At 40.7% G+C, this 22,970-nt stretch overlaps 1 protein-coding gene and 1 non-coding gene across 2 annotated transcripts in view; both read right to left on the reverse strand.

Annotated features, from left to right (window-relative positions):
- LOC144497344 (uncharacterized) overlaps nt 1-22,970 on the reverse strand; it is a 56,499-nt gene that overhangs the window by 12,847 nt on the left and 20,682 nt on the right. The window contains exons 3-13 of the mRNA XM_078218470.1: nt 22,062-22,134; nt 19,732-19,803; nt 16,726-16,885; nt 15,338-15,497; nt 13,194-13,317; nt 12,898-12,926; nt 10,724-10,781; nt 8,359-8,424; nt 8,179-8,207; nt 5,395-5,455; nt 2,393-2,421 (exon numbers count right to left, since the gene is read on the reverse strand). Of these exons, the coding sequence (XP_078074596.1) occupies nt 2,393-2,421; nt 5,395-5,455; nt 8,179-8,207; nt 8,359-8,424; nt 10,724-10,781; nt 12,898-12,926; nt 13,194-13,317; nt 15,338-15,497; nt 16,726-16,885; nt 19,732-19,803; nt 22,062-22,134 (861 nt within the window). The remainder of the gene's footprint in view (nt 1-2,392; nt 2,422-5,394; nt 5,456-8,178; nt 8,208-8,358; nt 8,425-10,723; nt 10,782-12,897; nt 12,927-13,193; nt 13,318-15,337; nt 15,498-16,725; nt 16,886-19,731; nt 19,804-22,061; nt 22,135-22,970) is intronic.
- LOC144498035 (U2 spliceosomal RNA) lies at nt 14,944-15,136 on the reverse strand. Its single transcript, XR_013498615.1, has one exon. It is a non-coding gene; the product is annotated as a U2 spliceosomal RNA (small nuclear RNA).

Raw genomic sequence — 22,970 nt, forward strand, 5'->3', positions numbered from 1 at the left:
CCATCACCCCTGTGCGCGCTGACCTACATTGGCTTATAACCCTTGAAGATATCTGCACTCCTTCCATTCAGCCTCTTGAGTGTTCCTAATACTGTTCCTTCCATCGTCAAGACCCTTGTTACACCTCTCTCCTCTCTTTTCTCCTTTGAAACTTATGACTGCTCCAATTTCCTCTTTGTGGCTTGGTGTTACATTTTGCTTGGTAATGCTCTTGTGAACTATCAAAGCATGTTTTACAACGTTAAAGAGCTACATAAATACAAGTTATTGCTGTTGTTGCATATTAACATACAAGGCTGGCCATATTTTACAGGAAGAAACAATCATGGTCAATTTACAAAGTTTCAAAATTCAATTCAAGGGAACAATTATTTAATGTTGAAAGTCAAAATGCCCCACACAAGCAGAGGCTAAAAATATTTTTGTAGAGACAAATGCAGATCTAATAAAAAGTATTATCCTTATCTATGTAGCATTTGAGTGCAATGTGGCCAGATAGGTAGATAAATAAGACTTTTAAATTCATTGATCCTGGAAGTACCACAACCACCAGCTTTTATATAATTTAATTCAGACAGTGGTTCCAAAACATTCACAGAGACACAAGGAGAGAAATGATGTTAAATCAAATGAAATATTAACACAGATGACCAAAGGTTAATGGGTTTAATGAAGGACAGGAAAATGGAGCGGTTTAAGGTAGGATGGAGTACAGGGAGTTTAAGCCATAATGTGAGACATGCAGAGTGGAGGTGATGCACAAGATATTGGAGTCAGAGGAACAAAGTTCACGGTGAGGTCTTTAGTGCCGGAGGAGGTTACGAGGATAGGGAAAGACAAGAGTACAAAGAATTAAATGGAAGGAAAATCCATTTTTAAATTTGACATTTTGAGGCCTGGGAGCCAATGTTGAAATGTTGGATGAGTAGATTTCAGTAGATATATGCAGTAGAGTTTTCAATGAACAGAAGTGTATGGAAGAGGGATGGCGCACAAGGACTGTATCTGATTTTATTTGGTGATAGTTTCAGCATCAGGTCTACTTTGAATTAAGAATTAAGCAATATTACAGAGATAGATCGTGACCAATGTGATATTGACTTTGAAGTTCAGCTTGAGGTGAAAAGGGCATTTGAAACCTCCAAATTCAAATAGCACAAGCTATTCATCCTTGTATTAGAAACATAGAAACTAGAAGCAGGAGTAGGCCATTAGACCCTTGGAGCCTGCTCCGCCATTCATTTTGATCATGGCTGATCATCAAATTCAATATCCTGATCCCCCTTTCCCCCTATATCTCTTGATTCCTTTAGCACCAAGTTTTATATCTAACTAAAATAAAAGCAAAATACTGCGGGTGCTGGAATCTGAAACAAAAACAGAAAATGCTGGAAAATCTCAGCAGGTCCGACAGCATCTGTGGAGAGAACACAGAGCCAATGCCCGGGTCCGATGAAGGTCATCTAGACTCGAAATGTTGGCTCTACCCTCTCCCCACAGATGCTGCCAGACCCCAGAGGCACTTTCTGCCTGTGTGTGCTACATCTAACTGCTTCTTCAAATCACATGATGTTTTGGCCTCAACTACTTTGTGGTAGTGAATTCCACACACTTGCCAACTTCTGGGTGAAGAAGTTTCTCCTTACCTCAGTTCTACAAGGTTTATCCCTTATCCTCAAACGATGATTCCTAGTTCTGGACTCCCACACCATCGGGAACATTCTTTCTGAATCTACCCTATCTAACCCTGTTAGAATTTTATAAGTTTCTATGAGATCCCCTCTCACTCTTCTAAACTTCAGTGAATATAATCCTAACCGACTTAGTCTCTCCTCATATGGCAAACCTATTAAATCCCTCCATCACCTCATCCCTCCCTATCTTTACATCTTTCTTCAGCCCTAACCATCCCTGAAATCCTCATTCCTTATTCAAACTTCTTGCGTATTTCTCCAGCCACTTTATGGTTGTGACCCAATCCTCTTATGATCCATATTCAGGAATTCCTCCCCTAACCCCTTCACCTTTCAAATTCCCTTTCCTCATTCAACACCTTTCCTTAGAACCAATCTCTTGGACCCAACCTTTTGGTTCTCCCTCCTAATATTGTTTTCTTTGGTTCTATATCCCTTTTTAAAAAATTAGTTCCTGGTGAGTATTTTTCTACATTAAAAGGAATTACGAGAACTTAAGTTGTTGTAGTTTTATTTTGTGGTTTTACCATCACGTTTTCTGGCAACAGCTGTTTCAGGTCTCTTGTCTTCCAGGACTGCCCCCACTAATGTAAATGCTCAGCTACATGTCAGAGCAGCTCTCCAGTTCAATGACGCTATAGCTAAAATATGATTAAGTGCTTAGAAAGGTGTCACTTGACAGAAGATTTTGGACTTACCGTCATCAGCAAAATCGTTATGTGAACTGCTAAAGGTTTTGATTGTGTCCGCCATGAAAGAGAGATAAAAAAGTAAGAAACTACTTTCAGTGGTCTTGCATATAATTTCTTCATTAAGGGCAATATAAATGGTATTCTTAAAAAATCCATTATAAAACTTAAAATATGAGTAACAGGTTGAGAAAAGCCAAACTAATTTGATTTTAGATCTTTATCAAACTTAAGCTTACTTGCATGGTTCCCGAATAAATTTTAAGGTCTGTGGTCATGCATCCTTCATACTTAACAATCCAGAAAAATCTATATTTTTCATGGGTGTACAATACTTTCTCCTTTTCTAATTTAAAATGGACCGATGCTGCATGAAAATATACCTAGCAAATGGCATGTAATTTGTTTGGGGACGGACAGCATGCATCACAAACACCTGTGTTGGCAGCTTCCCCAACCCGCTGAATTTCTCATCAATTCTCCTGAAGGTACTCGCTGGGCTACAGGTTCACAGATACCTCTGCAGGTAGCTATTCAGGATCACACTACTGAAGTCATGAAGTAAAAGTAAAGTTTGCTTATTAGTCACAAGTAGGCTTACATTAACACTTCAATGAAGTTATTGGGAAAATCCCCTAGTCGCCACACTCCGGCACCTGTTCGGGTACACTGAGGGAGAATTTAGCATGGTCAATTCATCTAACCTGCACAGCTTTGGACTGTGGGAGGAAACCAGAGCACCCGGAGGAAACCCACGCAGACATGGGGAGAACGTGCAAACTCCACACAGACAGTGACCCAAACCGGGAATCGAACACTAGTCCCTGGCGCTGTGAGGCAGCAGTGCTAACCACTGTGCTACAGTGCCGCCCAAATCTCAGTCCAAGTCCTACCTTCACCTGACAACATGCGCATTCTTACTTTCCACTGGAAACACAAGTAGGAGCGACAGCTGCTCGTTTTTCCTTCCATACTGAAGCCAATTGCAACACAAACAATAACCACCATCACAGACTGTAGCTGAAACCAGGGAGGTCTGCCGGTCTGCATGGCTACAACTTTGCTGAGCCATAAGCATGTTGTTTGGACTTCAATGGGATCTCCATCATTGAAATGTATATGGCAGACTTTTGCTTATGAGCACTATCTGATTGAGGGCAATGAGCCTTTAAAATAATATTACAGTGATCAGTCTGTGGCTGCTATAACTTACAATTTTATGCACATATGCCTTAATTGCAATTTCTAGTTATACTAGTTCACCAAATCTATGACTTATCAATATTCAAGAAAAGTGTTGCTTTAATAACTTCAAAAAAATTCACTTTCAATGTTTTGATTAAAAATCACCATCACAATTACATTGTGTAAAAATACCAAGTGCCATCAATTGCATAGCCATTAATTCCCAATACCCTGGAATCCTATCCATTTATTTTGCAAGTAGGTTTTCAGAAATACTGGTAGCAACACTACCATACTTATATATGCCTTTTGAACACACAATTGCAACTTAAATTGTCTGGTGATAGACTTTCCCGGACATTTGGCGAATCTTCCCTTGGACCAGCATGTAAAAGTAGTGCAAGTGAGTTGAGCCTACCTCTAACCAGGAAAATGGCAAACATAAAGGTCATGTTGCTGGCAACAATTATTTGCATTGCCTCACCAGTGCTACCTTCACTAGGGACACAACGGAGAACCATCTCAAATTGGTATTCTGTAACACTGCTATTAGCAAAGCCACTGGACTGGGATTGGAGGCAGGCAGGAACTGTAAATAAATTCATTGTCTGGTGTGCTGATTCACCAGCAAAATCCACTCTGGGTCACTGTTGAGGAGGCAGAAATGTGGCAGTAGCCAATCAGGTTCATTACGAGTCTCATTGAAGCCAACTAAAGGAGGACAAGAAGAATTTGCCAGTCTACCTCCAGTTTCTTGCACCAGTAGGAGCCAGTTCAGGTGCCTGGAGGTGGGCTGCAGTAGTTGGCTGGGCAGGAGGGGACCAAGACGACCTAGAGGCACTCCCTGACTGACAGTGCAAGAGCAGCCACATGCTGCCCTGTAAACGACCTCTCCCACATCCCCTAACAGTGGTAACCTGGTTGCATGAACCACTGGTGAGAGGGCATCTCTATGTTACTTGCTATGATATGCCATCAGGGCCTGCTGTTCCTCTCAAACTGGAAGACCTCTGATTGGAACCAGTTTCCAAACCAATTAATGGGGTATCCAGTTAAAAACCCAATGAGTGACTGTATCGGAATCTGCTTTATTTTAAGATGTGCTCAGATTGTGGAATAGGGCTTAAATCACTACCTGCTGATCTCTCACTTTTGAGTTAGGAGGAAGTGGGTTGAATCACTCCAGGAATTAAGCACATGATCTCGGCTGATTCATCAATGCCACAGTGACAGAGTGCTGCATCATCAGAGGTGGTGATTATCAGAAATACCACATTCTTGCAGGAATTGCCCTACAAAACCAAGGCCCCAACAATTCGCTCTAATACTCCAAATAGAAGTCAAAGCTCATGTGGCACTATTCAAACAGCAAGGAATTTTTGCCGCATCCTTCTTCAATCAACACAAATGAATGGTTATTTATCTCATTGCTGTTTGTGAGATCAGGCTGTACATGCATTGACTATACATCTGCCCACTTATCAACAATCATTGCACAGTAAAAAGTAATTTCTTTCAAGCACAAAGCTCAAAGATATTTCTGAGACATGCTAAAGCATTATAACAATGCAAATCTTTCCTTCATCGTAGCTCTGCCAGTAAAGTTAAAGCTTCCAGTTAAAGCTACCTTGACGACAATAACTTTTAATCTTTCACACTTAGAACAGACTCTATGACTGATATAATAGAATACACAGACAACTGTCGATATGTGCTTGACCAATGATAATTTACAAAATGTGCTTGGACGTTCGAAACGGGAGATTCAGTTTACTTCCCAGTTTGCCTTAACAAGAAAACAATATCTATGCTGGCAATTTATGTACCTTGGCTTTTGATTTTCCATCACATTGCTCATTGAGTCATCATAAATGTGTGATGCAGATTCTATTAAAAAGAAAACACAGATGTACACACAAACCCAATTCACAGTGTTATCTTCACTTTGAGGTTTAAATTTTAATTTCTCATTACAAATCAGCAATAAGGAGATTAATACAAAAACTAATTTTTGAATATCCACTACAGGTACAATCTTTTCACTGAACTCAATCAATTGGATTTAATCTTGTCTCTGATAAAACTGCATGTAAATTTCAATCTTATTATTTGATGCTTATTTCTGACTGTAAATTAACTATAATACGCTATTGGGTTGGTTCATTGTGGCATCCTCTGCCCAGTCCAAAATTATGACTACATCAGGAAATGATTCCTCATCCATGTTACTTCTGCATATTCTCACTGCCTGTTTGATGCAGTGGTGCTGGTTCTTATGCCTACAATCAGACATGGTCAGAATTATAAGTTCATAAGATATAGGAGCAGAATTAGGCCCTTTGGCCCATCGGGTTTGCTCCACCATTCGATCCTGGCTGATATGCTCTTCATCTGCATTTTCTTGCCTTCTCCCCATAACCCTTCAACCATTACCAATTAAAAATCTATCTAACTCCTCCTTAAATTTACTCACTGTCCCAGCATCCACCGCACTTTGGGGTGGCAAATTCCACAGATTCACAACACTTGGGGAGAAGTAGTTTCTCCTCAACTCTGTTTTAAATTTGCTACCCCTTATCCTAAGGCTATGACCTCTTGTCCTCGGATGCCCCACAAGAGGAAGTATCCACTCCATGTCTACCTTATCCATACCTTTTATCATCTTATATACCTCAATTTGATCTCCCCTCATTCTTCTAAATTCCAAAAATTTCAAGACTTTAAAAAAAATCTAGTCATTTGCATCACTGGCAAAGCCAGAATTTATTGCACATCCTAATGGTCCTCAAGATGATGTTAGCGAGCCCCCTTCTTGGGCTGCTGCCACCTACATGGTGAAGGCACTTCCACAATGCTATTAAGTGAGGAGATAAAAGATTTGGACTCAGTGATGAAGGAGGAACAGCAGTCTATTTCCAAGTTAGGAGTGATGGTAATTTCATGTGTCTTGGCCCTTGTCCTTCAAGGTGATAGAAATTATGGGTTTGGGAGTTACTGCTGAAGAAACCACGGGGAATTGCACCACTGTCCTTGTAAACTACCACCCCATTGCCAACTCCCCTTGCCTCTCTAAATTTCTTGAATATGTTGTTGCTTACCAAACACGTTCCCATCTTTCCTGGAATTTCATGTTTAAATTCCTTCAATCAGGTTTTCACCCACTGCCACATTACCAAAACTGTTCTTATCAAAGTCACCATGACATCCTATGTAACTGTGACAAAGATAAATTTTCCCTCCTTGTCCTTCTTGGCTTGTCTGTAGCCTTCGTTACTCCTCCTCATCCTTCTCCACTGTCACATGGCAAAATTCTTATTGATCTAATCATAGCCAGAGAATCACTTGCAATGGCTTCTCTTACTGTTCACACTGTTACCTCTGGTATCCCACAAAGATTTAGCCTAGGCCCCTTCCTGTTTCTTATCTACAGGCTACCCCTCAGGTGACATCATCTGAATATACAGCATTAGTTTTCACAAGTATACACATCACTATTGCTATCAGATTGCCTATCTGATGTCCAGTATCAGATGAGCAAAAAACTCTTCCAATTGAATGTTGGGAAGACTGAAGCCATTGTCTTTGGTCCTCAGTGCAAACTCTGTTGCCTAGTTACTGACTCCATCGCTCTTACTGTCATCAGTCTAAGATTCAGCTAGTCTGCTGTAATCCTAGTGTCACATTGAACCCAAAACGAGTTTCCAACCTGATACATGTGTCATCGCTAAGACGCCCTCTTACCACCTCAGTAACAATGTTCTTCTTGGCCTATCTCAGCTTATCTGCTGCTGAAATCATTATTGTTACTTGAAGTTCAACTATTCAAATGCACTTCTGGTCTTCTGCATTCTACCCTCCGTAACAATGTCTTCATTTTAAATGTTTGATCCTTATTTTTAAGCCTCTCTGTGACCTCACTCCTCCCCACCTCTGTAATTGCCTCCAGTCCCACAACCCTCCCATGTTTTCTGCACTCCTCTTAATTCTGGCCTCTTGTTCATCCCCAGTTGCTCCAGCCTTGGTGCCTGTACTTTCAGTTGCCCAAGGCCCAAATTCTGGAATTTCCTCAATACACCTCACTCACCTCCCTTTTTTCTTTTAGGATTCAACTTAAAATCTGTGTGACCATTGATCAACCGGCCCAGTTTCTCATGTGGTTCGGTGCCATTCTTTGTTTTATAATGTTTTATATGCCTTGGGGCATATAATTACATTAAAGGTGACATACAAGTATAGGCTGTTTTTGTTGTTGCAGGCCTCCAGATCAGTAATACAGGCCTCTGGATTACTAGCCCAGCAACATAACCACTGGGTTACCATACCCCAACATGTACCTGCTGTGCATGGATCTCTGATCAGTAATTCTGATGTTTTGAGTGTGAAAGGCGTGATAACAACAGAAGAAAGCACAACTTTAAGGGCAGTCAACGTCCTTTAACCTGCCTTCAAGTCTCTCTTCAGCAAACATGCACCATATGTTATTAACTATCTAAACAATGCCACCTTGCACTACATCAGAACCAAACTACAAGACCCACAGTATCCTTTTACAAGAGGAAAAAAATTAGAATGCAACTTTAGTATTAAAAATACCAAAATATAATTCTTACCAAATTCAGATGGCAGGACATGTGAAGAACTGCAGTAAAATATAAAATATATTAAAGCAGGATGTTTTCTTGAAACTTGAAAAAAGTTTGTTAATTCTAAGTCTACTATTTTCTTTAAAAGAAACTGCAGTAAATCCAATTATTTTATACATAAAAAGGTGTCAATTTTACTTTTCATACCCCTTTCTTTTCTTTTCTTTTCCTTTGTGTAAGATTTTTGTCAAAGGATTCATCTTATTTCCACTGCTGTATAAAATGAAAGGTAAATCAGTGTAGTTTTATAAAAATTTGACATACCATCAAGCCTACATAATTTCAGCCTGAATATGCATCTAAGAGCATGCACAGTGTTTTCAGTAAAAGTGAACTGAACGGGTGCTGGTAGACATTCTGCTGTTGCCATTTACACTGACTCCAGATCCATAATGTGTTTCTTTACCAATGCCCTCTCGCCTTACATTATTATTACTCCATATCCCTCGGAGATGGTCGCAAAGGATCCAATGGCACTATTTCAGAAGAAGGGGCAGTGGGGAGTTATTGCTGATGTGGCAAATATTTGTCCCTCAATCAACAGCACAAAACAGGTTAAAAGCAAATTACTGCAGATGCTGGAATCTGAAACCAAAAGAGAAAATGCTGGAAGATCTCAGCAGGTCTGGCAGCATCGAAGGAGAGAAAAGAGGTGCGTTGAGTCCAGATGACCCCTGGTCAAAGCTAAAAGGCATAGAAAGTGGGAGATAATAAAATCAGGAGCACTGATTGGGGAAATTGCTTGAATATCAGTCAATGTATGATACGCAAAATTATTAATTTTAATGGGCTTGTATGAACATTTTATTGAAAAAGGAACAAATCAATCTGACAAAATCATTCAAGCCACTCAAATATTTTGATCTGCCCTTTTCTCTTTCAGCCTCTGCACAAGCTCAAAATAACTTTTGCAACATGATAAATATTATGAAGTTGACTTGTTTATCGGAGTATGGATTCCGGCAATGGTTTGGAGTAATCTCTACATTTTGAAATATGTTCCAATTTGTTATCAGATTTATTTCGAATGACTACATTCTAGTTACATTTTTGTTTATCACAGACCTCAAAAACACACAGGAAAATTATTCATATGGAAAAAGTGGAAAGGGCGACAGGACTGATCATTCACAAAACATGCCAATACTTGCTGTTTGCAAGCCTCACCACCCCCCTCCCTGCCCCTTTCCTCCACACCTTGATGGAACATTTTAGAAGCCAAAGACTCCTTGGGAAAGTATTTTTAAGATCATAGCAGGTAACTGGAATTTGTATTTTGCGTAAGATGTCAAAGTTAAAATGTTTACATATACAATTTTTTCAAAGGTACCTTGCTTGAAAAACACTGCAAAGTACACTGTTGAGTAGCTTTTTAAAAGATGAAATACAATTTGCACGTGACAAATAAAACTGCACTCTATTGGCCCACCTTTTATAGAACCCTTCTATATATTCATTCGACTCAATGGACTGGAATGAAAATTGGACATGTGATTAACTCCACCAGCTTACATCATAGGTAGTAAATTCAGAAATCTACTCTACAATTTTGTTTATTGGTTTAAATTTTGTAATGCATTCCAACCAACGGTATTTATGTCCAATCAGAACTCTGAAGCAAACAGCAAAAGAAAGAGCAGAAATTTTGGAAAGATTGTACCTTTAAATCTGGAGGAAAATTCTAATCTAAAGTCCTGAACTGAACCATGCTTAATTAATCGGAATCTTTTTTAATAACCAAGGAGTTTAGAAGATATGTAGTAAAATAATTATGCAAATTAGTATAATTCTACTAAAACGTTGTACATTTCTATTTCCTTGCAATAAAAAAGCAACCCATCTGAACTGATCAATAATAAAGGTCTTCTCTCCAATATTATATGCATAGATTTATTAATACTACAGTATGTGCGAAAGAAAATGATTTCTTAATCTGCAGCAGGAGATCCTCAGACAGTGGAGTATTAGAATCGGAAAATTTTACTTATTTTTCATGTGTCAGACAAAAACATTTATTTTCCTGTCGGATGAGGTCTGCTACTAAATATCTTTTTGGGGCTTCTCAATGGAGGTGTGACCCTTCCATTTCCACATTCCATTCATCCAATCTAACAAGTGTAACCCCTGATTTGCCATGAGCAATGTCGCAGGAGCACTCCTCGTACATTTGATTCTTTTTTAGGAAATAATCTAATCAAAATAATTAGTATGGAGAGAAACAAGCGATTAAAATAATTATTTGAGGGTATATACATTATATGTTCTTAAGGTTTTTTTTAAATGCGTAATGAGAGAGACTGTTGTTGTGGAGGGGGAAAAGGGGGGTAGAAATGATTCTCCTAAAGAACTAATTATTAATGCACCAGAACAGAAATAACAAAGCAACGGAGCTCAACTTTATCAATGAAAGTGTTAGACAAGACAAAATTTTAACCATCGTCTAGGAGGCATAATGACAACTTGCAAGAGACTTTGCTCAGGTTATCTAGTCTATTAAATGCTGATCACTGACCTGTTTCTTTTCTCGGAATATTTTTTGGCGTCCGTTGTTTCACGTGGTTGTCCACAATCTTAATTTATTTGTTCAAAAAAAAATCCAACAGAACATGCAGTTTAAAACTAATTATTTTTCCATTAGCTTTACTGAAATTCAATCCCAATCATTTCAAAACACAGAACACCCATTAAAATGTAATTATGGGATCACGGTCTGCATTAGAATAAAGGGTCTTAGTTACAAAATACATCTTAACCCCCTGATTATAAAGAATATCCTGTTATTAACTTCTGAGAAATTTTAGTAGAGTTACCTGGATGATTACAGCAACAGATGATCTTTGAACAATTTCCACTGCAGATATTAAATCTTACCCACATAATATTCACCAGAAACAACAAAATATACGCTTCAGAAACAAAACTTCTTTGGCTAAACAGAAATGCTGCATGAGCACTCATGGTTCATGTAAATATTTAATTAGGCTGAATTGTTAAGGAACTTCATTATAATGGTGTTCTCTGCAGCAGATTATATTCACATCCAGGTTATCCCAATGAGTTTGTGTGTCACAAACTCACTAATGGGGAGGGTGGGGCATGACAGCTCACTAGGCCTGCACTCCCCTCGCATAATCCTGAAAGAAAAGTTGTTGCACAATTTGGTGGTAGACTGTTGTGCTTTGGCAATGAGCACTTAACTGCTAGTGAGGTCATGGCAGCAGCGCTGCGGGCTGGGTGACATCAGTGGAAGCCATTTCGCGGGCTCCCCGCTGGGTGCCACGGCCTTCACCAGAAATCGGCACGGAGCTGATTTGAATATTAAAATCTTCATACAAACCTTATTAGCGGACCCAGGACTGAGGTTTCTGGGCCCACTAGCCTCTCTTCCCCCTGCCAGGAGTGGTTCGCTCCAGCAAGGTTTACAACAGCTTCCCACCAGCAGGGAGCTAGCGGCCCAACCCCGCTGGAGTGAAGGGGGGCCATGAAGGCACCCCAAGAGGTTGGGAGTTAGTGGGGTGTGCCCCCTGGGCATTGCCAACCAGGCCCCCTGGCACTGCCCACCAGGCATCAGGCAGTGCCAGTGGTGGTGGTGGTGGTGGTGGGGGGGGGGGGGGGGGGGGGCGTGCAGTTTAGGGCTGACCCGGAGACGTCCAGGAGGCCGATGATCAGGAGGGTTTGGGGAGGGGGGGGTGTTGGCAAGGGCAGAGAAGCTGGGTCGCGGGCTAGCCAGAGATCGGGAGGCCAGCAGTACAGAGCAACTGTGCATGTGCCAATCCCCAATCTGACAGATCAGTGCATGCACAGTGGCCCGCTCAGTGCTATGCTGCCAGCCTCTCCAGCGGGTATAGGCACTGCCCCCAGATTTTCAGCATGAAAATCCCTGAGGCACTCTGCAGTGCACAGAGTGTGGGAGATTCATTTTGAAAGTTCCGCTAACAAAAAACAGCAGGAGTTACTTCTGTTTTTACACAAATTCAGCACTTAGAATTTTTTTGGGAGAATCCCAGCCAACGTCTTTCATAGATTTTAGGCTATAAAGTTGACTCTTAAATGCTTCCTGAAAATGGCCTAACAAACCACTCGGTTCAAAGGCAATTAAGGATGGGCACTAAATGCTGGTTCAGACAGCAATGCCCACATCCCCTGAACAAATAAAAAAAAGCTCTTAGGATTACCCTTTGATTTTCCTCAAGTGTTCAATTTGAGATTTTTTGAAGTCCTTCCACTAGCATCCGGCTAGGTGACCCTCCAACTCTCCTTCAACCCCTCACAATTGTGGCACACAAGCTCAAGCATGGGTATTCACTGTTTTCCTAGTTAGTGACACCAAATCAGAAAATACCCTTGGTTTCTGATAGTACTTTGCTACTAGTCTGCAGTTCCTGGCAGATTCCCCTTCTGCTCGACTCAAAAGCTGTCTGCTTGTGAAAAAGCACACAGTTAAAGCCAGATACTCTAGGTCTGCTGGTAGTTTTCACTTAATTTACAATTAAAAAATTCAATTCTCAAATTAATGTTAAATTCCTAAAATACATGAATCTTGAAATTGCAGATTCATAAAAATAGTTCCCTATAAATTTAATCAATTGAAACTTATGAAACAAATGTTAAAAAGGTAACACAACACCTAGCCCATAACATCAATTAAATGATATTAGTGTAACGAAATTCCAAGCAATCACTTACCTACACTTGTGGAATATGCTTCACCGGTTCTGTTGAAGAATTGTCCCCATTAATGAAATATGCAATTTCCAAACCATCCTCTATACATCACATCATAGAGTTTAACACTAATGGATAAGGTACACTTTTGTTCAACAACAGAAGATTAACTATATCGATGTTATGGACAACTTCATTCCTGGTAGTGCCATTGTGGTGAAGCACTTTACAACACACAAGTGGCAGTAAAGCTATTCACCAATTAATTTTCCATCTAAAAGATAAATAAATGATTAGGTGAAGAAATTTATACTTGCATTTCAGACAGACCAACATCGTCATATATTTCTTCAAATATCTGAGATTGTTTCAACATTCTTTTACTAATTTCCTTAATTTCAGCATCATCCATTTTAACAGCATCAATCTGGATGTAACCATCTGCAAAACAAAAAAAAAATCATATTCCAAAAATGGATCTCTCAGAAACAGCACAGATTAAATATTACAGCAACTATTGAAAACCGGCCTTCAACCATCCCTTTAAATGTGTTCGCAAATAGGATGTCTCCCAGAAATTCTTTAAATGTGAAGCCAGTTAAAAGCAAATGTGTAAATGAAAGGTAGCGAAAATATACAATGGATTTTCAAAAGGGCATTGGGTACAAGTCCTGAGGTTAGTGTCCCACCCAATTGTTACATTACAACAGTGACTACACTTAGAATCATAGAATCCCTGCAGTACAGAAGGAGGCCATCTGGCCTATCGAGCCTGCACCAACAACAATCCCATTTTATCCCCGTAACCCCACATATTTACCCTGTCAATCCCCCTGAAACTAGGTCAATTTAGCATGGCCAATTAACCTAACCTGCACATCTTTAGACTGCTGGAGGAAACCCATGCGGACATGGGGAGAACGTGCAAACTCCCACATAGACAGTGACCCGAGCCAGGAATCGAACCCGGGTCCCTGACACTGTGAGGCAGCAGTGCTAACCACTGTGCCGCCCACTTCAAAACTATTTCATTGACTGCAGAGCTTTGAGCCATGCAATGGTCATGAAAAACACTAGATAAATAACAGTCTCTTTCTTAATTGAACAGGAAGATGTTTACACACTATTCAATCTGTACCAAGGAGGAATAAAGAATCTGAATCAGCTATTATCTGTTTGAACAGTTTCAACTGCACAGATGGGTCAGGAACATAATGTCCTAGATCTTCTGGACTCGGGACAGTCATACCCTGGAGGTACCATGGACAACACGTTGGGGGATCCCTCAGTTGGGGAAATCAACACAAGGACTCTGCAGACATTGCCCAGGAAATTTCAACTTCCAAATGGGCAATTCCCCTGTTTCTGGAACCCACAGAAACTCTTGAGTTTGAGTCAGAGGACGGGAGTTTCCGGCTGCACTCTCCCCAAGACCGGAAAATCCTGCCCAAGGTCAACGGACCTTTGTATAGTCTGCCCCCCACCAGCTATGATTCCTGTGGCAGGTGGGATGGGAAAATTCTGCCCAGAGAGTTTGGATGATTCTGACTTACCAGAATAGTTGCCAGGAAAAAAAATGGAAGGATTAAAACCAGTTCCAACTGCTGGGTAATTATGCTACTAACACTCCCCGCACCCCACTGACTACTTCCCAATCCCCTGACTATTCACTATCCTTCCGACTAACCCCTAATGATAGGGGTCACAGGAGGACTCGCATTTGCATCTTCCAACTGCCACTCAAGAGTGGAAAGGCTGACTGATATTTTCCCCACTTTAGCAAACGGAGTGGAGATTACTTGTAGTGCCCTTACATGACCAGTCTGGCTGAGATGACCTAAATCAGCACAGAACGTTTGACCTTATAGGTCTATATTGCTTAATTTAATTATACTGATCACCTCTGCTTTGAGTTCACACAAATTTTTATTTTTTTTATTTTTTTTATACTTTTCCAATTCAATCAAATCAAGTCCAATTCAGAGTCTCAACAAGTTGAGACATTTCTGATCCAGGCTGACAAGACAGGGCGAGCGACCATTTACCCTGTCCTGGGCCTGATCTACATGAGCCAAGCTGATTGGAGGAGGGAAAGCAATTCCTCCTCCAAGACTTGAGCTCATCTGCATCTCAGCCAAAAGGCCGAGATACCGCTTTTAAAAATTACTTCATATGAAACTTCAATGTAACCTAATGACCTCAACCAAGTGCAGCATCCGCATAACTACACTTGATCTTAGCCAAAAGGCCGAGAAGCGATGTTACCTTAACCTTCAGCAGAATGGTACTGAAAGTGATCAGGTGATCCATGTGTCCTAACAGAGTCAGCAATCCTACACCTTACAGTGATCATTAAATTTTAATTTTGTTAACTATTACAAATTACTGTGGTACACGTGGTCTCTAAAAATCAACAAAATTAAATGGATGGGTGCAGAGAACAAAAATAAAATTTACATACAATTCCCATCTTGAGCTTTTGCCAACCACTTCCCAGTGGGACAGTCAACCATCCGAATAATTTCCACCATTTCACCCTGTTTCACTGTGAGGCCCAGTTTCCCTCCTTTTAAATGCTGCTGCACTTGAACTTTATATATTGGAATTTCCAAGCCTGTGATCTAAGAACAAAAACAGTTAAACAAAAAATATCATTAAATGACAATGATGAAAGCAGAAGCTGAATGTCTGATGATTTTTGAAATGTTAAACTAGTCTGATGGAATGAAATCACTCCCTTAGTAAATGGTTTCTTGCCTTGTATCTCCCTTTATCACACACTATATTCTTAACAAGTTAACAAAATCCACCCTGTGGTTTCACACTAAACAACTACATTACACTAGAAATTCAAGATTAAAACATACACATGAAAACCGCCAAGATAACACTGAACATAGTAAAATGCCTTGAGGTGTCTCTCAATGTGCAGGTAACAGCAATGTTTATTTACACAAAAGCAAATCACTGGAATTGCAAAGCAGGTCAGCCAGGGTGAGAAAAAACAGATTGAATTATGCAAATTTACAGCACAGAGGCCATTGGCTCCATCATATCTGTCTTGGCTCTTTCCTAGACTAACCTAAAACGAACCCAACTGCCCTATAATCTCTCAATTTTGTAGCTTTCAGTGCTTCAAATGTGCATCCAAATTTTCCTTAAAAAAAAAGAGCAACAGGTTATTGTTTCAGAGAATCCTTCAGTAATTGCCACCGAGAATGTAATACTGTCAATTTTTGGCTGAAACAGCACAAAAAAAAAAGCAGAAACAGAATGATCCTAATTGAACTGTTCAGTGTTTCCAATATTTTTACTTCTACAATTTTCTACCAGTGGAGAAGGTAGCAAGTGAGATTAAAAATGTGAAAAAAAGAGAACACAAAATCTGCAGCTTTTCATGGGGTAGAAACATAGAAAACTACAGCGCAAAACAGGCCCTTCGGCCCCACAAATTGTGCCGAACATATCCCTACCTTTTAGGCCTACCTATAACCCTCCATCCTATTAAGTCCCATGTACTCATCCAGGAGTCTCTTAAAAGACCCTATTGGGAAGGGAAAAGTCAGCTGGACAAATTTGGCATTTGAAGCCACAGAGAAACAGAATCTGTCAGGAATAGATTTGCAAGCAACAATAGGAGGAGGTGCAGAAATAAAGAAAGATATTTTTGATTAAAGTTATTATGTTGAATATTATACTACAGCATGAGGTGTACAAGAAACCAAGCTCTAACTTTAAAGAAATTAAAAAGTGGAAGTTAGTGATACTATACTCCCTCAGAATCACAATACTGTAAGCTGTTATAACAACTGTATACATTTCACCAACTTTACAAGATCTTAAACATACATTGAATTTCCTCTGCAATTCTTTTTCTCTCTTTTCTTTATTTTCACATTCCTTAACTTGAACCGAAGGTTTCTCTTTTGTTTCTCTGTTGGGTAATTTATTTTTCTGCTCCATTTCTCGATGTTGCTTCTCCTTCTTCTTATAGGCTTCTTCTCGTGCACTGTTTCAAAAAGAAGGTAGATTCAAGCGCTAAATCAAAAGGATGTTTTTTTCCTTTAAGAGATTATTTTTACAATTGTTCTTCTGCGTAAAAGATCCTAATCACTCAAGTAACGTTGCTGGATAGTGTGATATGGAGACGCACAGTCCCAGCAGACCTTGAATTTGATCTCTGCTGATCTCAAACATGGTAGAAACCGTACATTTAATTCAGTATCTCCGGAAACGCCTGCAAGAAAGTAGCAAGAGTTGCCCTATTTTATGATACCCAGTGACCTCTGCTGAACCGTAAAGCACAAGTGGAAATCAGGCGAGAATAGTCTATCAAACTGATAGCCAAGTTCCGCACACATGAGGACGGCTTCAACCGGGATCTTGGGTTCATGTCACACTATCTGTAACCCCCACGACTTGCCTGGGTTTGCAAAATCTCACTAACTGTCCTGGCTGGAGACAATTCACATCTCTTTAACCTGTGCTTAAAGCTCTCCACTCACATTGTCTGCATCCGTAAAGACTTGATTACCCGTAAAGACTTGCATTCCAACCATTATCTTGTAATTGAGTTTGTGTCTATATATGCCCTGTTTGTGAACTGAACTCTTCACTCACCGGATGAAGGAGCAGCGCTCCGAAAGCTCGAGCTACCAATTAAACTTGTTGGACTTTAAGTAGTCTCACAACACCAAGCTAAAGTGTCTGACAACACACAATGTCTAACTTGCACATAAATAATGAGAATTCTGGCAAGAGCCAGGACAACAGAAATATTTGTGACAAAATGTGTATTTTGTCTATAGCTTTCTTTGTTATTCTTTCTATGTTCCTTAACTTAAATGTGGGACCTTTTAAGAATAACATCCTTAGGATAGAAATCATATCATAGAAACCCTACAGTACAGAAAGAGGCCATTCGGCCCATCGAGTCTGCACCGACCACAATCCCACCCAGGTCCTACCCCCATATCCCTACATATTTTACCCACTAATCCCTCTAATCTACGCATCCCAGGACACTAAGGGGCAATTTTAGCATGGCCAATCAACCTAACCCGCACATCTTTGGACTGTGGGAGGAAACCGGAGCACCCAGAGGAAACCCACGCAGACACGAGGAGAATGTGCAAACTCCACACAGACAGTGACCCAAGCCGGGAATCGAACCCAGGTCCCTGGAGCTGTGAAGCAGCAGTGCTAACCACTGTGCTACCGTGCCGCCCCTACATCCACATGCTTCTAAATTAGCTTCTGCTGTTTTGAATCTACCTGAACAATTGTGGAAAGATACGAATACTGTGGATTACAACAGGCACGTGCCCGAGGAAAGAATTACTGGATGTCACAGGCATTATCAATACTAAGTTTATAAGACTGTTGCGTTTTTGGACTCTGTTTAATTTTGGAATGAACGGAGTCATGTGACCAGTTTTGAATGCTGCCCGAGAGTAATCTTGGGTGGATTGGCTGTTAAAGTTAAAAGTGGGCCCAGGATGTTTTACTGGGAAGGTGGTGTAAGGTGTTCACACCTATAGACAAAGGCAACAGTATTTGCATGTGCCGTTTCCAAGTCTTACAGGGAGTTGTTAGGAATGCTGGGTTTTATAAACAGTTGTAATTTATAGCCAATTAGCATTGTTTCCTGAATAAAAAGCCAATGTGATTCTTGCTGCCATTAGGATGGACATTAAGGAGGAAAAATCAGTCGAAAGGTATTAAGATATCTGGTTGCAGATTGAGAGAGTGAGCCAGAGAGAATGAAACATACACAGAAGACAGACAACCCTGCACCTGAAGCAGGGAAGTGCTGCCTTTATTATTCGCCACACAGAAGAGACCAAGTTCATGAGAATTTAAACAAAGCCAAAAGATTCACCGAGTTTTGGCTAGAGGGAGAATTCTCCAGGGTAACTCGCGCAGTGAAAGTCAGTCCGGAGATGGCAGTGGCATGATGATGACGTCACTGGGACTCGTAATCCAGAGGCCCACTTTAATGCTCTAAGGACAGGTTCCAAATTTCACCAGGGCAGCTGGTGCAATCTAAATCCAGTGAATAAATCTAGCTAGTCCCAGTAATAGGAACCATGAAACTATCAATTGTCATAATGTAGCAGGACATGTGGAGACAGCAGTTAATTAAGCATACAGTATTCTGGGCTTTATTAATAGGGGCCTAGAATACAAGAGCAACGCGGTTATGCTGAACTTACTCAAGACACTAGTTAGATCTCAGCTGGAATAGTGTGCATAGTTCTGGATGCCATACTGTGGGAAGAATGTGAATGCAATGGAAAGAGTGCGGGAGAGGTTTACACGAATGATTCCAGGAAGAAAAACTTCAGTTATGAGGATAGATTGGAGAGGCTGGGTCTGTCCTCCTTGGGGAGGAGGCAACAATTTATTGATGCATAGATAGAAGGATGATAATACTTCAACAAGCATGCCAAATCCCTGCCCAAGATTCTGCAAGGACAAACTTAGGGGAGGTGATGGTCTAATGGTATTATCATTAAACTATTCATCCACAAACCCAGCTAATGTTCTGGGGACCTGGATTCGAATCCCGCCACGATAGATTGGAATTCAATAAAAAATTTCTGAAATTAAGAATCTACTGATGACCATGCAACCATTGTCGGAAAAAAACACATCTGGTTCACTAATGTCCTTTAGGGAAGGAAATCTGCTGTCCTTACCTAGTCTGACATACATGTGACTCCAGAGCCACAGCAATGTGTTTGACTCTCAACTGCTCTTGAGCAGCTAGGGATGGGCAATAAATGCTGGCCAGCCAGCGACGCCCATGTCCCACGAATGAACAAAAAAAACTGTACATGTAAAGAAACCAACCATGAAAACCTGGGATCCAGCAAAAGCCGTTGGTGAAGATGAGACTCCAAGGTCATGCATCGAGACTGAAACCTGGAAGCAAACGAGGGGAAGAGAGCTCATATTGAAACTACACCCAAGCTGGAAAGCAGGAAAAGATCAGTAATAACGCGAACAAGATCACCAACCAGCAGAACACCATCACCAACAAGCTGGACAACATCAACAGCATCACCAGCAAATGGCATCAAAATCCTGCCACTTCAGCGATACCATGAATAATCTCCTGTGGAAATGAAACCAAGCCAAAACAAACTCTAAAGGTTTAATTATATAAATTTCATTTTCAGAAATAAAACAGCATAAGGAAACAGAAAAATGGAATTGAATCAGTCTTAAGGTTTTGGAATTCTGAATTACTGTTCCTTGAGTTGGAATATTTAAAATGTTCATGGACTCCAATTTTAACCATCTGCTTCCACACATGCTCACTCGTCCCTCTCAAGCAATGGATTTGTCTCTGTATATCAACAGACTGGAGAGCTAGAGTACTTTGAACCCAATATGTTCAGAACAAAGTCCCCATCTGACATCCGCATCGATACAATTTCAAGCATGATCTGTATCTCAGAATTGGAGTAGGAACTTTACTTTTTCTTTTTCCTGCCCTTTAAACCAATTATCATTCCTCTAACTTAGTTGAGATCAGCTAACAAGACAGCTATCAGGGCCTTTTTGATCTGTACAGTTTACCACCATACATCTGGATGCAACAATATTTACCAACTGTGAGGACAGGAATTACCGTAGCTGAACTATATAAATCTTGCAGAATAGAATGCTGTATTTACACAGAGCCATAGACACAGTTTACTTAATGGCAAAAGTAGTAAAGCATTACATTCAAGCAAAGATTGGATTGCTAACAAAATATATTTAAATAAAAGTGCTCAGTCACCGTGTTCTCATATTACACTAAACCAACTAGAGATATAAGTGAGCAGTTAAATCTTCTCAAATGTTTTGGTGCTTTTTGTTTGAAAAGATATTAACCGATCTCAATGGGGAGTCAACTGGTTGGCTTGAGGTGAAATCGGGCTAGAGAATGGGAGATAATTTTACCGGGTATGCAGACATAATTCAGCCCCCATTTTAAAATCATATAAATATTGTCCTTAGTTTTGAATTTCTATTATTTAGACTTGTGGGACTGCATGCAGTCCTTGAGAAGGTCACTGAACGGGTGACACTCCTGGGACTGGATTTGCTGGCCAATTTGATTGGCTGGCAGCTCTCTGAGGCAGAACTTCTTCCAGTCCACCACTGAAGCTGGAGGGATACATGGCCATAATTGGCAGTGGGAACTCTGCCACCAGCCCTTCTGTCTCCTTGAGAAGCATTTAATTGCTGCACCTCCCCAGGAATGCTGCCCCTGAGCAGAGGCCCACAACTCTCCATTACCAGCAGCACCAACGGGGCCAGTGGTCTTCAATGGGAATCATCATTAGATCTCTGACGAAAGGTAACTGAGGGCAGGATATGTTCAGAGGAAAGGATAAGCAGGGAGCACCTCTCCCTTCTGAATGTGGGCTCATCTGATCAGGAAGAGAGTGCCTTTGAGTGAGCGGCACGAGCTCAACAATGTGTGCTTGTTGTTCTGCCTGCATGGCAATTACCCCAACCATTTCTGGGTGAATACCAGCAGGGGTGGGATGATGCCCTCAAGTGATCATTAATTGCTGGGGTGGAATAGACATTACATTCCACTTAAATGGCTGGTCCAAGCAAGTTTTTGATCATGGTAAACCCCAGGACATTGGTGGTGTGGGATTCAATTATGCTATTGAATAACAAGGAGAAGGGTATAGACCATATCCTTTTGGAGATTATCATTGCCTGGCACTTGTGTGGTATGAAAGTTAATTTGCCAATTATCAACCAATGGCTGAATGTTGTCTCAGTAATGCAGCATGCAGGCATGGTCTACTTCAGTAACAACTTGTATACTGTGCAATTATCATCTTTCTGACTTAATGATGGAGGGAAGGTTGTTGACTTCGGACACTAGCCTGAGGAACTCCTGCAGTGACGTGCTGAGACTAAGATGGCTAGCCTCCAGCAACCACAACCACCTTTCATTAAATCCCATTGACTTAAAGCTCCTTCAGCTTAGTGGGTGGAGCAGGAAGTATGATTTATGTCAGACATATTTCACCTTTTGTTCAGAAGGTACTAGCCACAAATGTTAGTCGAGATTCTTAAAATACAGTAAAAAGAAATTTTTGCAAGATTTGATTTCACTGCAGAGATTACAAAAAATATGCATTAGCTGTAGCCTTTTCCCATTTTACCTTTCTGTATTTAAAATGTTACATTCCGCTGGGCGTGATATCGGTGACAAAGGTATGCCATTCTTCTTAGATGCTGTCAAAAGAAATACGACATGAGTACCAAGCTCGGATTTCTGGTTGGCTTGCAACAGCTGTTAGTATGTTTCCTTGAAGCAAAACATGACAGAAGAATGTTGATCATCAGGTTTTTGGAACATCCCCAAAAATAACAAAGTATTAAGGAAGTATTAATGTCTCATTGAAACTGCTTGAAGTTTAATTTATACATTTGTATAGTTTGACTATAAGACCATAAGACATAGGAGCAGAATTAGGCCACTCGGCCCATCGAGTCTGCTCCGCCATTCAATCATGGCCGATATTTTTCTCAGCCCCATTCTCCTGCCTTTTCCCCATAACTCCTGATCCCCTTATTAATCAAGAACCTTTCTCTGTCTTAAAGACACTCAATGACCTGGCCTCCACAGCCTTCTGCGGTAAAGAGTTCCACAGATTCATCACTCTCTGGCTGAAGAAATTACTCCTCATCTCTGTTTTAAAGAAAATCCCTTTAGCCTGAGGTTGTGTCCTCTGGTTCTAGTTTTTCCTACTAGTGGAAACATCCTCTCCACGTCCACTCTATCCAGGCCTTGCAGTATCCTGTAAGTTTCAATAAGATCCCCCCTCATCCTACTAAACTCCAATGAGTACAAACCCAGAATCCTCAGCCGTTCCTCATACGACAAGCTCTTCATTCCAGGGATCATTTTTGTGAACTTCCTCTGGAGCCTTTCAAAGGCCAGTACATCCTTCCTTCGATGTGGGGCCCAAAACTGCTCACAATATTCCAAATGGGGTCTGACCAGAGCCTTTTGCAGCCTCAGAAGTACATCCCTGCTCTTGTATTCTAGCCCCTGCGACATGAATGCT

Source organism: Mustelus asterias, chromosome 8 (assembly GCF_964213995.1).
Source record: "Mustelus asterias chromosome 8, sMusAst1.hap1.1, whole genome shotgun sequence".
In the NCBI taxonomy this organism is placed as follows: domain Eukaryota; kingdom Metazoa; phylum Chordata; class Chondrichthyes; order Carcharhiniformes; family Triakidae; genus Mustelus; species Mustelus asterias.